The 17,081-nt window shown below is 44.5% G+C and overlaps 1 protein-coding gene across 3 annotated transcripts in view; it reads left to right on the forward strand.

Moving 5' to 3' along the window:
• Nucleotides 1-6,346, forward strand: part of Ppp1r3b (protein phosphatase 1 regulatory subunit 3B) — a 10,693-nt gene extending 4,347 nt beyond the window's left edge. For all 3 annotated transcript variants that reach the window (XM_021170925.2, XM_021170926.2, XM_021170927.2), the window contains exon 2: nt 4,358-6,346. In XM_021170925.2, the coding sequence (XP_021026584.1) occupies nt 4,383-5,237 (855 nt within the window). In that variant the 5' untranslated portion in view covers nt 4,358-4,382 and the 3' untranslated portion in view covers nt 5,238-6,346. The remainder of the gene's footprint in view (nt 1-4,357) is intronic.
• Nucleotides 6,347-17,081: the final 10,735 nt, after the last annotated feature.

Below are 17,081 nucleotides of genomic sequence, written 5' to 3' on the forward strand. Positions count from 1 at the left end.
TTTTTTTAAAATTTATTTATTTATTTATTATATGTAAGTACACCGTAGCTATCTTCAGACACTCCAGAAGAGGGCGCCAGGTCTCGTTACGGATGGTTGTGAGCCACCATGTGGTTGCTGGGACTTGAACTCCGGACCTTCGGAAGAGCAGTCGGGTGCTCTTACCCACTGAGCCATCTCACCAGCCCCTGGAAAGTTTTCTTAAGCTTCGTTTTTTTTCTTCCTGATCATAGAAGTAGTATTGTTTTAGAAGACATAAGGAAACACAAAGCAGGAAACACTTTAAGGAAGCATGTTATATGCATCGTTTGACATTTTTAACCTTAGAAATGGTCCCTGCTACCTACACACGACACATACATAACAAGGTTCCAGGCAGCCACAAGCCCTGAGTACTCTGAATTTCCTATACTTTCTGCAGTATCCTCTCCACCCCCACCCCCCTCTCCCACACACACACAGCTCCAGAGGTCATCTCCCTGTTAAATGCCCAAGTGCCTCATTTACATAGCTGCTCTTGTGCTTTTGGGTCATTATAAAATAAAGTGAGCAGCCTTGAGACTGCAACTGTCTGATACCCGAGATGGCTGAAAAAGTCCCCGATGGGCTGGTGGCGGATGGATACATCATGGCTATGTTGGCTAAGGGACAATTGGCTCCTGAGGAAAGGAGTGGGCTGGCCTCATGTAGCTCAGAATGAACGGCGCACAATTTAAACTCATTAGTTGCTTACTCACAAAATTCTCATCTTAATATTTTTGAACCACAATTGATTACCAAGAGCTGATTCCATGGGAAACAAAACCGAGAGCAGACTGTGTCTCTACACAATTTCTATATCTGTAATCTTTTCTCTCATATCTGGTATTTGTGTACAAATCTGTCTGCTCTTTTTCACATTATCAATACAAGAAAAAATTAGCTAGGCACAGTGGCCCATGCCTCTAATCCCCAGCACTCGGGAGGCAGAGGCAGAGGGAATGGCAGGCAGATCTCTGAATTTGGGACTGGCTTGGTGTACATATCTAGTTCTAGGTTAACCAGAGTTATTTAGTGAGCCCTCTCTCAAAACCCAAAAATACAGGCTGGAGAGATGGCTCAGAGGTTAAGAGCACTGACCGCTCTTCCAGAGGTCCTGAGTTCAATTCTCAGCAACCACATGGTGGCTCACAACCATCTGTAATGGGTTCCGATACCCTCTTCTGGTGTGTCTGAAGACGACAGTATACTTACATATATAAAATAAATAAATCTTTTTTTAAAAGCAAAAGTCCAAAACATAAATAAGAATGTCCATGCCATTTAAATACTTTTACAAAAAATGAAATTAGTAGGAGCCGGGCGTGGTGGCGCACGCCTTTAATCCCAGCAATCGGGAGGCAGAGGCAGGCGGATTTCTGAGTTCGAGGCCAGCCTGGTCTACAAAGTGAGCTCCAGGACAGCCAGAGCTATAAAGAGAAACCCTGTCTCGAAAAACCAAAAAAAAAAAAAAAAAAAAAAAAAAATGAAATTAGTGGTATAAAATTAAATGATATGGATATGGAAAGATTGATTTTTATGAGGTATTCTTAGTAGGCATTCTCATTATTTCCCTTTCAGTTAGTTTCATTTATATTTTAATTATTTATTTAGGGTATATGATGTTTCATGTGTTATTGGAGTGAAAATGATAAGAACATTTAGATTATGCCAATTTTGATAATAAAAAAAAATCTTTTGCATTATAATTCTTTCCTAATCCACTAGGTAAAAGCAGGCATTTCTAATATAAATTTTCCCTATGTTTGAATTTAACTAATTTACTGTAGACAGTTTTCCTATACAGTCCAGGCAAGCGTTGACCTTGCAGACTTCTTCACTCAGCCTTTGGAGTAGCTCGGGTTACAGGCGAGGACCATCTCATCCAACTTCCAGTGAATTTCCTACATTACCCTTAAGACTGGGTAGTTTGCATATCTGTGAGCCACTTATAATTGTTTTAACCTAACATCTGCTAAGGCTCTTTTTCTTTGCTCTTTCTCCTGTGTGAACTATTTGACTTTGTTCCTGCTTTGTAAGAACTCTATATTTGAAGTTAATAACACCTAATTGTCATGTTTTTTGAGAAATATATTCCCAGTTTGTAATCTTGTGGGGTTTATATTTTCACTTATAGAAAAATATGATTTAAATTAACTTAATGTCTAGTATGATTACATCAGCTTTTTATTTACTTTTTTATTTATCTTTGTTGTTTGTTTGTTTGTTTCTGAGGCAGTTTCTCTGTGTAGTCCAGACTGGAACTCACTCTGTAGACCAGGCTGGCCTCAAACTCAGAGATTCACCTGTTTCTGCCTCCCCAGTGCTGTCTCGGCCACCACCACCTCTGGACTGCTTTTAATTCTCCTGACAACTGTTATTACCTGTAGACAAGGCAAATATCTGCCTGTATGTCACGGTATAAAGAAATGCACTGCTCATTCTTTCTCTAAAGAAAAGTCTGCCAGAGCACTAAAACCTCCCATAAGTTTGGTGAAAGTAACTAACTCTGTGTCCACTCTCATCAACAAGTCTCAGTGTATAATAGCATAGTGCTTGGTAAACACCAAGTCAACATTTGTGTAATAAATTTGATGCTTTTGTATTGGATTAAGGCAGTATTTATTATTCAAGCCACTAAGAGATCATACGTTATACCTATTAGAATGGTTATCTTTCAAAAAGATAATGTAGCCACTACAGAAAATACCATGGTGTTTCTTTTTTAAAAAATTAAAAATAAAGTGACTAGGGCTGTAGAGATGGCTCAGCAGTTAAGGGCACTGACTGCTCTGCCAGAGGTCCTGAGTTCAATTCCTAGCAACCACATGGTGGTTCACAACCATCTGTAATGGGATCCGATGTCCTCTCTTGTGGTGTGTCTGAAGAGAGCAACAGTGTACTCCCATACATTAAATAAATAAATAAATAAATAAATAAATAAATAAATAAATAAATCTTTTTAAAAAGATGACTATGTGATCCACCTACTTCAGGGTGTGCATTCAAGGGATAGGCAATCAGGATGTTGAGGTGACATTTATAGTCCCATATTCTATTCATGTAGCAATACTCAGAGCCCAGATATGAAACCTAGCTAAGTGTCTCTCAGGGGATGAATGCACAAAGACCATGTGGTGTGCATAGACAGTGGAGTGCTTGATGTTCAGTCACAGACAAGAATAAAGTGGCGTCATTGTCGAAGCATGGAGAGGAACCTGGCGGGTGCCGCGCTAAGTGCAATAAGCCGACTACAGAGAGTCAAGGGGACCTATTCATGTAGAATCTGAAAAGGATGAGTTCACTGCATAGGTAATAGAACAGCAACTGCAAGGTGCAGGAACTATCTACCCAAAGATATGAATCTTTAATTCCAAAAGAGCACATTCAAGAGACCCATTGCATCATCACGGACGCCATCATTAATAACAGTGTGTACCTGAAAATTGCTTAGGGTAGATTTTTAAATATTCTCACCACACCTCCCAAGTACGTGAGGAAATGCACGTTAAGTGTGTCAGCCATCCCACAATGTGTCCATACGTCAAAACAGCATCTCTATTGCATTTATTTATTTAGTATGGGCTCTTGTGTCCACGCAGCATGTGTAAAAGTCAGAGGACAACTTGTGGGTACTGGTTTCCTCCGTCAACAATGTGGGTCTCAGGGATTTCTCTGAGCTATCTCACCAGTCTGGAAATATAGAGGTTTTACTTGTCAAATAATAGTCTACAGTGTATAGCAAAAACAATTCTCAGATCAATTGTCTGTTGGGTCTATACTCCAAAAGGGGGTGGGTATCTTTTGGTCAAATAAGTAGTTCTGTAAGCAATAGGAAACCATATTCTTTTGTTTTCAAGAAAGGAGCTCTCTGTGTAGCCCTGAAACTCAATCTGTAGACCAGGCCAGCCTGGAATTCAGAATCCACCTGACTCTGCTTCCCAAGTGCTAGGATGAAGGGCGGGCTCCCTCACCACCTGACAGGAAACTCTGATTCTTAATGCCTTTCATTCTTCTCTGTGGTTTATTAACATATAAGACCCAAGACATCCTGGCAGAAAAGCCCATGGATTAGCCTTCAAACTGTTGAGTCCCATAGTCTTGTCTTTGTTGGTTTTACCCTTAGCTTCTTTTTCCATCGCCTCCCCCAGCACCCCCCATCCCCCGCCAGGTTATGCCCCCTTCCACACACTCTTTGCAGAAACCTGGGTCCTGTGAGACCACAGGGGAGCAGAGAGCCCAGATGAAAGGCAACATTGTTTGCCTGTCCCTGCCAGAATGAGGGTTTAAGCATCTATCTGACCTCTTCCGCTGTTTTCTCTCATCTCCCCTTTCCCAGACTGCTAGCCTGCTCACCTAGCGTGATGGCTGTGGACATCGAATACAGCTACAGCAGTATGGCCCCTTCTCTACGCAGAGAGCGCTTCACCTTCAAGATCTCCCCCAAACTGAGCAAGCCCCTGAGGCCTTGTATCCAGCTGGGCAGCAAGGATGAAGCCAGCGGAATGGTGGCCCCCGCAGTGCAGGAGAAGAAGGTGAAGAAGCGGGTGTCCTTCGCCGACAACCAGGGGCTGGCCCTGACAATGGTGAAAGTGTTCTCGGAATTCGATGACCCACTAGATATTCCCTTTAACATCACCGAGCTCCTAGACAACATCGTGAGTCTGACGACAGCAGAGAGCGAGAGCTTTGTTTTGGATTTTCCGCAGCCTTCCGCAGATTACTTAGACTTCAGAAATCGCCTTCAGACCAACCACGTCTGCCTAGAAAACTGTGTGCTGAAGGATAAGGCCATCGCGGGCACCGTGAAGGTCCAGAACCTGGCCTTCGAGAAGGTTGTGAAGATCAGGATGACATTTGACACCTGGAAAAGCTTCACAGACTTCCCTTGTCAGTATGTGAAGGACACTTACGCTGGTTCAGACAGGGACACATTCTCCTTTGACATCAGCTTACCCGAGAAAATTCAGTCTTACGAAAGAATGGAGTTTGCCGTGTGCTACGAGTGTAACGGCCAGGCGTACTGGGACAGCAACAAAGGCAAAAACTACAGGATCACCCGGGCTGAACTCCGATCCTCTCCGGGAATGATCGAGCCGTACAATGGACCAGATTTTGGAATCTCTTTTGACCAGTTTGGGAGCCCTCGGTGTTCCTTTGGCCTGTTTCCAGAGTGGCCTAGTTATCTGGGATATGAAAAGCTGGGGCCCTACTACTAGTGACTGCAGGTGACAGTCCGTGGCTCTGATCAAGATGGAGGCGAGAGAACTCAAGGCCAGAGGAAAGTTGAACTGCCACTAGGCGTGGTTTTTGAAAAGACAGGCTCCTGTTCACCTTTTTCTTAAACCAGAAAGTCCAGCGTGTTTCCATCACACCCGGTTTCTTGCTCAGAGGAGTGGAGCGGTGCTGATCCTCTGTGGCATCCGGGTTGGCCACAAGGGAATGCACAGGATGGTGCCAGAAGGGTCTGGAGAGGAGCCAAGCTGGCAAGGACAGAGGAAGCTGGCCTCTCTGCCACACTTGGACTCTGAAAGTCACCCAGAAACCAGTCTCCAGCCTTACCATTGACCTCGAGGACCTGCCCCCACTCATGGCTTTCCATGTGTCTCCTTCATTCCATGAGTACTCAGAAGGGAGCCACCTCAGTTCTGGACACACTGGCCTGATTGATACCCAGCAGCCTCAGAAGAGGGACGGGGGCAGCCGCTTTCTGTGCTAGCTCTTTCGCTACACTTCCTCCCGCTACAGTCTATCCAGTGATCTGGACAAGATAGGCAAAGCAAATAAGTAGCTTGTGTCTGGGATAGGCACTCCCTCCCCCCCCTCTCCTCCTGGCCCCTCCTTTATATTCCAGAAGAGAGCAACATATCAGTTACTAGAAAGTCATTGGTTCCCATGTGGGGTCACAGGATACAGCACTGGGACAAGGTGGGACAGTCTGAACTTTTAGCTTTTCCTCTTGGATGTTGGGGGAGCTTTTGAAGCAGCGTTTCACCCCGAGTTACCAGAAAGAGGACTCAATGACAAGATGCATTTCCACTTGCCTGGCCGGTGTGTGAACTGTTTGTGTTTGAAGAGAGTCATAGCTCTCATGTCTCCTGGAGTCTCCACTTCAGTGCCTTGTCTGAGACTTTCAAATAGCAAGACTGGCATATCCTCGAATCCTCCAGACTGTGCTTAGATATATATTCATATTCAGGATGCTTTATGAACCCCCAAGGACATTGATTGGGTGTTTTTATTTATGGTGTGTATTATAAAAGAATAGGGGAGAAAAACCTCACCACGTTTTTCTATGTTATTTTAAATGTTTGTCAACTCTGAGGTATCAGATGAAGTGTTCTTAACCATATTGGATTGCAATGCGCTTTCGTACACTAGCGTGAGTCTCCTGGAGTTTTTACCGTTGGGTGAACCCCCAAACCCTGTGATTTTTCTCTAGGGCAAATTAGAATTATAGGGGAGTTTAAAAACGATTTTTACATGCGAGTTTGTAGAATTAGGGGTGTTGTTTTGTTTTGGAAGTTTGGTAAAAGATGTCTGTTTCATTTCCTTACTGAAGTGATGTTTCCCTGAGACAAGACAGAAAGGAGCAGAGTCTCATGGATTCGGAGGCGGGGGCCACTGGACATAGCCCTGTGCCCTCCGGCTTTATAAGTTAGCATCAGGCAGACATCAAATGTTTTTAATCCTAGCATGTGTGGTTAATTTTTTATCTTAACTTTTTCACTTTTGAAGATTCAAATGTTTTGACTTTTTAAATGTTATTTTCTATGATTTCTTATTCCTAAAACTGGTACTAGTCTGTAATCTGTGCTTTGTATATTGTGCCTCTCCCAGATGGGTGGCGATCTGGGATTGCATCCTGATATCTGTGAGGAAATCATCTTCATGCCGTGAGGCTGAAGCTGGGGCCAGGAGTTTGTGTTTTATCTAAGCAGGCCATGTATCTCCTAGATGGGTGTACTTTAAATGTTCTGGATTTGTTGACCAGAGCAGCTAGGTTGAAATTGGATAGAAAGCAAAACTGCTCTCTATGGGTCATGCATTTTGTGTTAAGAAGGAAGGCAGCCAAGGGCACTGTTTCTTACATAGCTGCAGACTAAAGATCATAAAATGGCTGGGGTGTGTGTGTGAGGTACAGAATGGAATCTGTTCAATGGTGTGGATGATCTTCAGACATTCCGTGTCAAAATATGAAATATGGTAATTCCATGTTATATGTCTCTCCTAAAGCAGACATACCCTCACCCCCTTTTGCCCAGATTTGCCCCAGCTTTCTTGCTCACGAGCACTGCTTGAAAGCCCCCCAGCCAGCACACCTGGGGTGCACACCCACTGCTCAGCTCCAAGGGCACATCGTGCCTTCGCCTGCTCACCAGGACCCTTCCCCGGGAAGCAGTCCGTGGGCTGTGCTTGACTTCCTTATCAAGGCTGTCACTCAGAGACAGAAGAGTCTTCATTCTGCTTTCTGCCTCCAACACAGCCCTCCTTCTTTTGACCCAGTCTGTCCCATGACTCTGAGATAGCCTCGGGAGCTGCATTTAGAAACTCTATGCATTGTTCAGAGTTCACCACTGCAGACAAATCTACGCACCTCAGAAGATGACGGGCCCTTTGTTTGAAGATCCCACGGCAAGTTTGACCTGGAGGTCTGTCCTCATGCAGTTCTTGGCTAGGATGATGGATGGATCCTAATCCCCAGACATTGTGACCCAGGAAGGGAAGGCAACCCCATTCTTTGTTCCATATTTATTTCCCCAAATTCCCTGGAGTGCTTTGGCAAAATGGGTACAATAAATACGCTAGACCATAAGACATGTTTCTTGCAAGAAGCCGTTTGAGTGTTGTAGGAATATTTTCTCTAGAAAGCTAGGAAGGCATAATGGAAGTCTGTAGTTCTGCAGAAACTAAAGCAACTTGAGTCAATGGTGGGAGTTATTTTATCCCTGAGATGTAAGCTTGGTGGCTCCTGATTCTGGGAAGGTCTGCACTCAGCCGCGTCTCCTGGCATGATCACAGAAACTGCAGATAAGATGTTCCAGGAATTCTGGGATTTTACCTCTAAAGGGATCGTCAGAGTCACTCAAAGACAATTTGGCAGCGTGGAGGACAGCAGGCAAGAGAACACTGGTTTCCCCTGCTGAGGCTCTGTGAGATGCCTCCAGCTCCATCAGCAAAGCTGTGAGTGTTTCCACGGTTTTGCCACTAGTTCCCAGAGGCCCCTGGGGCATGTGGACTTCTAGAGTGCACACGTGATGATGTTACACTTTCGCTTTAATGTGAACATTCAACTGACAGGCTTGTCGTCATTGTATGCCTACATGTGCCTTGTTCAGAAACTTCTGCATGCTTGTAAGACATATTTTTGTATACATTGGTAGAGGGGAAATGCACTTTAAAAAAAATCACAAGAATGGATGTGTGTGTGTGTGTGTGTGTGTGTGTGTGTGGTGGAAGAAAATGGTTTCTTTGTATCTCAAAAGCAAAGACGGAATAAATACAGAAAGAAAAGAAAACGAAAACTATTCCTTCTATTTTTAGCGTTGGAAGAAGGGGAAGCATATTTTAAGTCAAGTATTTTTTTTTCTATACATGTCTTTGTATTTTTTAAGGTACAGTTGTATTCAGTGGATATGAAAAGCTGGAAGGCTTGCAGGGTGGGGAGGGGACCAGTGCTTTAAGCTATCTGGCAGTGAAGGCAGGTGATGTAGCCTTCACCTAGAACCAGAGAGGAGGAACAGAGGTGATTATTGTCCTAGTCATCCAAGCTCAGGACTCTTGCTTCTTCCCTCCCTCTCGAAAGGTAGAGCAGACAAGCGTGTGGATTCAGACAGTAAACTCTCTATGGCGCTCTCAGCTTTGATCGTCTCCATCACACAGTCTCGGTAACCAGAAAACTAAACCATCTGCTGGTGTGGCCTATCCTCCCCCATCGAATGCAGATGTGTACCCTGTGTGAGATTTTCAGGAAGTTCAAAAAACAAAGGGACGCTACCTACTACTCCAACCCCTGGCCCTGATTATTTAAAGGCCAAGGTTTTTGCTATAGGCTCCGAGTCAATGAGGCACAGCCTTGGCGTCCCTACACAGCTATCCCTTTGCTATGTTCCTACCCACAACCTCCCAGCAAGGCTCCTCCAGTTCGATCAACTTGTAGACCTCTCCTCCTGATCCCTGGCTATCCCGAATCCCCTGGAAAGAAGCGACAGTGCCCAGGTTTCTGCAATGTAACGAACCGGAAGAGCCCACTGACAGAACTGTGCGGTTCCATTCAACTCTGGTGCACTCATCCTGGCATTTGCCACATTAAAACAATTCCAGAACTTAAAAACAAAAAAAAACAAAAAAGGGAGAAGGAGGTTTGCAGGGGAAGGGGAAGGGGGAGGGATGAAGTGTCTGCAGTTTTTCCCCTGGGAAAGCCCAAGCAGCAGAGCTGTGGAATGGTAGCTCGAGCAAGAGTTGTACAGCTAGAATGTAGATCCAGCCATGCGTTCCATCTATAGATCCTGTGGCTTGAATGTGAAATGTCTCTCAGACTGGTCTCAAGTTAGCCTTGCTATTTTGGGAGATAGTTGGAAATTTAAGAGGTGGGACTTGGTTGGAGAATGTAAATCACAAGTGGGGAAGGGTGCCTTTGGGCACACCTCTTGCCTTGCATCTCTCCAGTCTCCCTTTTTCTGCTGCCCTGAAGTAAACTACTTGGGACCCTCACATTAGTTCTGCTGTGGTGTTCTGCCTCACCAAAGGACCGTAGCATTCGTTTCAACTGACCATGACACAAACCAGGTCCCAAAATAAATCTTCCTTCCAAGTCGCTCTCTCAGACATTTGTCACAGTGGTTTGAAACTGATACACTAGCTTTCTCAAAAAAAAAAAAAAAATCTAAACACTGCCCACAGTTGACCACTGCAGAAATGGAAAGAAAAGCAATGTTGCTTTTTATGAATATGAAATTCAGTAGAGTTTTAGAATCATTAAATGTGAATCTTTCAACTAGTTTCTAAGGTGACTGGGATAAAAACAAAGTAAAAGAGAAACAATGTCCCCAGAATTGTAAGTGCCCAACTCTGTACCATCAATAGGATGGTGACTGCTCAGTTGCATTTTGCAAACCATGTCTTGATGGTTTGCAACCACTCTTGTGTGCACACATTCCTTCAGAGTTTTCCAGAAGATCCAGGAGCCTTGAAAATCAGAAAGACCTTGCAAATCAGAGCCTTGAATTCTATTGCTTTCTGTTTTGTTTTTAGATAGTCTTTCTATGTGGCCCTAGGTGTCCTGGGATTCACTGTGTAGACCAGGATGACCTGGAATTTAGAGATCTGCTTGCCTCTGCCTCTCAAGTGCTGTGATTCTGAGTTCTATTCTGATCTCAGCCAATGACCTCCCAGGACTCCTGGACCTACCTGGTCATCTTGCCCTCCTGAAGTGTACACAGATAACTGAATGAGAACAAAGGAGCTAGGAGACAGAGTGGGGGCTTGAGTACTTCTGAGATTAGCCAACATGTTCACTTTTTCAAAGACTTCTGAATACAAAGTCCTGTAAGAAGGGCTGTGAGTCACAGAGTAAATGGCACTCTTGAACACAGTTGGACTTTCTAAACCTGTTACTGTGTAAGCTACACAGAAGAGCAGAGACCACAGTCTAGAGCAGTGATTCTCAACCCTCCTAACACTGCAACCCTTTAATACAGTTCCTCACCACCTTGCGGTTGAAGGGCCCTTTAATAGGCCTGAGCATGGCAAACATGGCGCCAACAGATCTTCCCTTCCCCATTGTCTCTTCCTTGTTAAACCATTAGATTACATTCCCCAAGGTCTATCCACTTACTTGGCCACTGACGCATTCCCATTTCTCATCACAAAGTCCAACTATGAAAACACCAAAGATCTAGGATCAACATTCATTATTTTCCTTCACTGGCGAACCTGTCCAGTCAGGATTCACCAATTCAACTTAACACAGAAGTTCCCCCCTTTTCTCCTTAAAGATCCTCTCCTGCAAAAACTCCTACTCTGTCTTTGTCCAGAGGCAACACCCCCACCTACTCAAGTCCTTCTTGGTGTCTGGGTGTGCTCTGTGCAGACTCCAAGAGGGGTCCCTTACAGTGTTAACCCCCAACCATAAATTTATTTTCTTTGCTACTTCATAACTGTAATTTTGCTACTGTTAGGAATCATAAGGTAACTCTCTGATATTCCCAAGTCTATGGAGACCCCTGTGACAAGGTCATTCAACCCTCAAAGGGGTCACAGCACGCTGGTTGAAAACCTCTGGCCTATAGGGAAAGAGATGAAAGCTCTGAGGATCTCCCTCACTTCTCAGGGCCCATTAGGCGTGCTAATCTGTTTGTTTTTGCTTTCTCCAATTCTCCTGAACTAGTCAGTTGCACAGAACTGAAGGAAAACTGAGACTACTACGGAGAACAGGGCTTCGTGATGGAGACACTCAGTTCCCAGGGTGGGAGGAAGCAGGGTCATCCCTTCCAAGGGCTTCATCCACTCCTGCTGGGACCACAGAAGGGTAAGCATAAAGGATAGAAGGAGATGAGTGTGTCTTTGATGGCTTTATGGGACATCAGGTTGTGACCCATAGACAGAAACAACCAATGAGGGCCTGTGGTTACCAAGGTTCCAAGAGAGAAGTGGGATTCTGGGCCTTCATAACTCACACCATACCTTCCAAAATTTTTGTTGTAGTGTAAGATAGGAATGTTTTGGCTAAACCTCATTTGTTTTTCCTGTCACCTCCCTTAGAGCAGGAGAGCAAGGGAAGATCAATGGACATCTCACACGGTCCCCAGGGATCATCTGGCAAGTCCCCTGCTCACAAACATTGATATGCCTCTCTCTGGCTGGGCCTTAGATTTGACAGAAATTGGACAGGAACACAGACTTTTTTCCTTGGGGGCCCAAAGTATCAGTCATGATCTCAGACTTTAGTTGTTTATCCAAAGCTCTAAGACCTGGCCACCAGGTAAGTAGATAATTGGCAAGCTTTTCCTACAAGGTACAGTGTTGTGCATATTTTGGGTGTTGCTTCTTCTAGTCTATTCTTTATTTTTATTTTTTAAAAAAATGTAAAAACCTATTCTTTCCTCGTAGACCACACTATAAACAAAACCTGGCTGAATTTTATAAGCAAATTTGTCCTGTCCGCACCGGCTGTCACAATGAGACACACGAGAAGGGACTTGTTGAAGAGGGGGACCAAGGGGCTATTTTCTTTGGTACTTTGGAGTATTCAGATTGCCTACGACCATAGTGTACAGGAATACATTCTGGCTAGATAGTGCTTATTTTTGGAAGGGGGGGCAGGGACTGAATTATTATAACAGAGTGGTGGTTTAGCCTGTGGTTTCAGTATGTTTCTGTTGGTTGGGTTTTCTGTTTCCTAATTGTAGTGCCGATAGCCAAAAGCCCTCTGGAAATTATAGCCAATTCACTCTTAACAGTAGCTTGTTTAGAAGGAAAGGGGTTATTAATGGTTTGGGCTTATTCCATACTATGGCCTTCAACCATCCTACCACACCCCTGTGTCCAACACCGAGGGCATGCCAAAGCTCTCAGGGGAGTGCTGTGGACAGACACTGGAGTCTAACAGTATTGTAGATCCAAGGCTCAGGAAGCAACTCCAACAGGCTCCTGGGAACTTTGTCAGCTATGGATTCTCAACTTGTATTTCCATATCCAGACACGTTTAAGAGACCTTAGGAGACCGAGAAGGTTTTGTATCCTTCTCCAAAGCATCTGGTTCGCATGACCCCCTCAGGGTGGCATATCAAATATCCTACATATCAGATATTTCCATGACAATTCACAACAGTAGCAAAACTACAGTTTTGAAGTAGCAACAAAAATAATTTTATGGTGGTGGGGGGGTAGAGTCACCACAACATGCCAAGCATTGTGTAAAGGGTGGAATCATTAGGAAGGTTGCGAACCACTGCCCTAGACTGTGGCCCCTAAGACCCCTCTCCCTTCCTGGTAGCAACCATGAGGTGAGGGCACAAATGTTCTACCTTCTATACTGTGATGTTCTTTCCCAACAGTATGGACTGCTACCCACATCATAAAGGTGGTTCCACCATGCTAGGAGGATCTTTATTAGTGCCAAGGGAACTTGCAAGGTCTGGAAGAATCCCATAGAGATCAAAAAGGAGCCATGCCAGCAAAGTAGGCTTGAACTTGCAGTGTCTGCTCCTGTTTGAGACTGAGGGGTGGTGAGGCAGAATAATGCCTTCATTAGGTTCAGTGCTGGGGTGGGTGAGAAATCACTCCTTCCAGGGGGCTCACTTCCAGAGTCCCCGATTCATTTGCCTTGGTCAGACAACCTGGTCTTTTTTAGACATGATAAGATTTTTTTCTGATTTTATTAATAAATACCATTTTATTAGAAATTATTTTATTAATTTTAAGTTGGCATAAAAATCCATAGGTTTATTGTGGCATCTTCATCCATGTTTGTTGTTAGACTTTACTCTCATTCCTTCTTTTCCCCCACTGACCTTCCCGAACTCCCTCCCATCTTTCAGTTCATTCTCTTCTTTTCTTTTCTTCCTGCTGTCGTGATAGACAGTCACCCAAAGCAGCTGGCGGAGGACAGGGTTCATGTGGTGTACTCGTCTCAATCACTATCTATAACTGAGGGAAACTGGGGCAGGGACTCAGGCACGCATGCAGTCAGGAAACATAGTGTAACACTGCAGCCTTTGGGTTGCTCAGCTTGCTTTTTTATAGAACCCAGGGGCACCTGTCCCAAGGTAGCAGTGCCCACAGTAGGCTGAGTCCTCTCTCAACAATCATTAAATTAAAAAATGGCCCCACAGACACGCCCACAGACACGCCCACAGGCCAACCACAGGCGATTCTTCAGCTGAGGCTTCCTCTTCCCAGGTCATTTTTGTTTGTGTCAAGCTGACAAAGTTTAACCAGCACTTCCTTCCTCTAGTTGGCCCCGCCCCCTTCTGATGATCACCCCTTGTATTCCGTTGCACTATCCCTTAAAATCCCATCGTTCTCTAACTTTTAATAAATTACCAATCACCATTGGTCACTTAGTTATTGACCCCCATGCTGACATAGCAACCCAAAGGCCTTTACATTAACTTTAGAAACCAGCTCTGCATACCTGCAGCATACCCATATTAATGGGAATCCTGCAGGGGCTTTTCTTCAACCATCTATGACGTTACTGCATTGAGTCATCATAACTTATATTTGTTGTGTTTGTGAGAGAGAGAGAGAGAGAGAGAGAGAGAGGAGGGAGGAGAGAGTAAGAGGGGAGAGAGAGAAAAGAGAGAAGAGGGGAGAGGGGAAAAGATGGGGAAAGGAGGAGGGGGAGGGGAGAGAGGCAGAGAGGGGGGAGGGGACAGGAGGAAAGAAGAGAGAGGAGAGGGAAAAGGAGAGGAGAAGAGACACTTTGATACAAAAAGCAAAAGAAACATTTTCGAGCAAAGACTCCCTGCACCAGTTGCTTCTCTGCACTGGAATGGCATCATTTCCTCAAAGGCTCTCTACTCAGGAAGCTCTCTGTCCCTCTTCACCAGCACAATGATGTTGTGTTGATGAAAGTGACTGTGCTGTGCTGACAGTGCCTGGGGCAAGAGAAAGTGACCAAGGCACTGGAACTGCTGAGCTCTGGAAGAGCCCATTTCCCCCAGACGGAGAATACAGACATGCTGCACCACCCACCCACCCACCCATTGTAACCTCAGCGCTGACCAGCAGAGAGCACAACGCAGAATACCTGGTACTCCTCCAACTGCATGGAGCAATGGAATACTTTCTTAAACCAATTATGTATTTATTTATTTATTTTTATCAAAAATAATCTTTTCCATAAAACACATTTTTGATCATGCTTTCCCCTCCCCCAACTCCTTCCAGATCCTCCCACCTGCTCCCCACACACCCCACTCCCATCTTCCTTCTCTTTAGAAAAACTAGCAGGCAAAATTATACAAACAGCAACAACAGCAGGAAAAAAACAAAGCCATAAAAAGCACAGAGATACACACACAAACAAAAATGAGCAAACCAGAAAAGGAACCGCCTGCCACGCTTTGGGGGAAGGGACTGCAGCTCAAAGGAAGAACGCTGGGTTCAATCTCTGGTACCACAAAAAGGAGACAAATTGCCTGACACGGGCAGGCATCACAGGAGACGAGGTGGCACACATTCGTGTGGGAATCCCCTCCTTAGAACGTAAGAATGGCCCCACTCCTGCTCCATGGGCTCCTCAATGCAGTTGAGTGGGACACCCTCCCGCTGCTTCCTGGGCTCAGGAATGCAGCTGAAGGGTGTCCTAAAAAAGCAGACAAAAGCGACCTGAGCAAAACCTCTGCTGGAGAAAGCTGACTGACTCTGTGTCATGCAAACACACTCTGGTTATGTTTCGACTGTAATAGCAAGGAAAATTATCATCTCCTTTCCAAAGAATATTTCACAGAATCACGGTTGAACATCTTCTAGCTGTATGTATGTGGCTTTCATTTCACATTCACAAATTAAATTGCTTGGCAAGGCAGTTTCTGTATCATACTAATAACATTACATAAAAATAAAATTCTGGGTGCTTTGATGCACAAGGTTGTGATTAAGACCACGTGTTCTAGGGAGTATAGACAGAATAGGCCATGCTGTATCGAGAAAAGAAACTATTTAGAATCCACCAATGGTTATTTTAAACCCCCCCCCGCCCCAGATTATGCACACTTCACACTGTTTTGTACATGAGACTCAGCTGGGGATAGTTGGCATTTCAGTTTTAGAAATGAAACCATTACTGTGCGCACATTGTTGGTTCATACACAGCTGGAAGGAATGATGGAGAGAGATTCCACTTATGTGCCACATTCTTACATTTGCTGCCAGCAATAGCTGCCAGAACCGTCACGCAAAGCCATTACCAAGATGGTGCCATTAACCCAGGTAGATAGAAAGTATTCTCACTGCAAACATCTGTAGGTCTTCAGCCTCCCTCACTTCCCCTTCACTCCCTCCCCCCTCACATCCATCTCCTACAGTGGTCCTTAACTCCTGGCAGCTACCAAGTAGGGCAATGCTTCTTTCTCACTTCAAGGATGTGATATAAACACGATCACACAATGTATAGCTTGTGGGACTTGGCCTGTGGTCCTATAGATTCTCCACACTGACTCCATGTATCAGAGGCTGTCCTTGCTGGGACCATCCCACCATATGCACCTTAGCTTATCCATAATATATGGAATAGTGTTTGGTTTGCTTCCAGGTTGATGCTATTATAAATAAAGGTTACAGACATCCGTATGCAGATCTTTATGCAAATATACTTTCTTAATTTTTTTTTTCCTGTAGGACAAGTGCTCAAAAGTAAGATTTCTGGGTCACATGGTAATCCATGTTTACTTTTTAAAATAAGAAACTGCCAATCTTTTCTAGGGTGGGCTCGATCTTTTTATAATGCCATCAATAATGTATTCCACCTCTCTGCATCCTTGTCCGATGCTGTGACTAGGCTCTATTGCAGTAACTCTGACACACGTGTTGTGACTGGAAAATTATGCTAAACATCTTCCCATAGACTAATTCTCCATCTGTACAACTTCTCTCGTAAAATGTTTTCTCATATCTTTTGCCCATTTTTTGTTTGGTTGCCGTGTTTTTCTGTCACTGTCGACTGTGGGGAGTTCTTTATATATTATAGGTACTAGCCCTTTGTTAGATATGTTATTTCAATCTCTTTGCCCACAGTTTGCGCCTTCTCTTCACCCTCCATCATGAGAGGACTTTCTCAGAGCTGAAGGTTTATAAGTACCGCCATTCTCATTTATGTGTGTGTCTGTGCATTTAATGCCAGTCTAAGGACTCTTTGCCTACACCTAGATTCTAAAGATTTTCTTCTGTTTTCTTGTAATAGTTTTCTAGTTTGGGGGACTGGAATGATGACTCAGCACTTAAAAGCACTGGCAGATCTTCCAGAGGTCCTGAGTTTAATTCCCAGCACCTACAGGGCTACTCACACTGTAACTCCATTTCCACGGGATCCCATGATCTCTCCTGGCTTCTCTGGG

The sequence above is a fragment of the Mus caroli genome, chromosome 8 (genome assembly GCF_900094665.2).
Source record: "Mus caroli chromosome 8, CAROLI_EIJ_v1.1, whole genome shotgun sequence".
In the NCBI taxonomy this organism is placed as follows: Eukaryota; Metazoa; Chordata; class Mammalia; order Rodentia; family Muridae; genus Mus; species Mus caroli.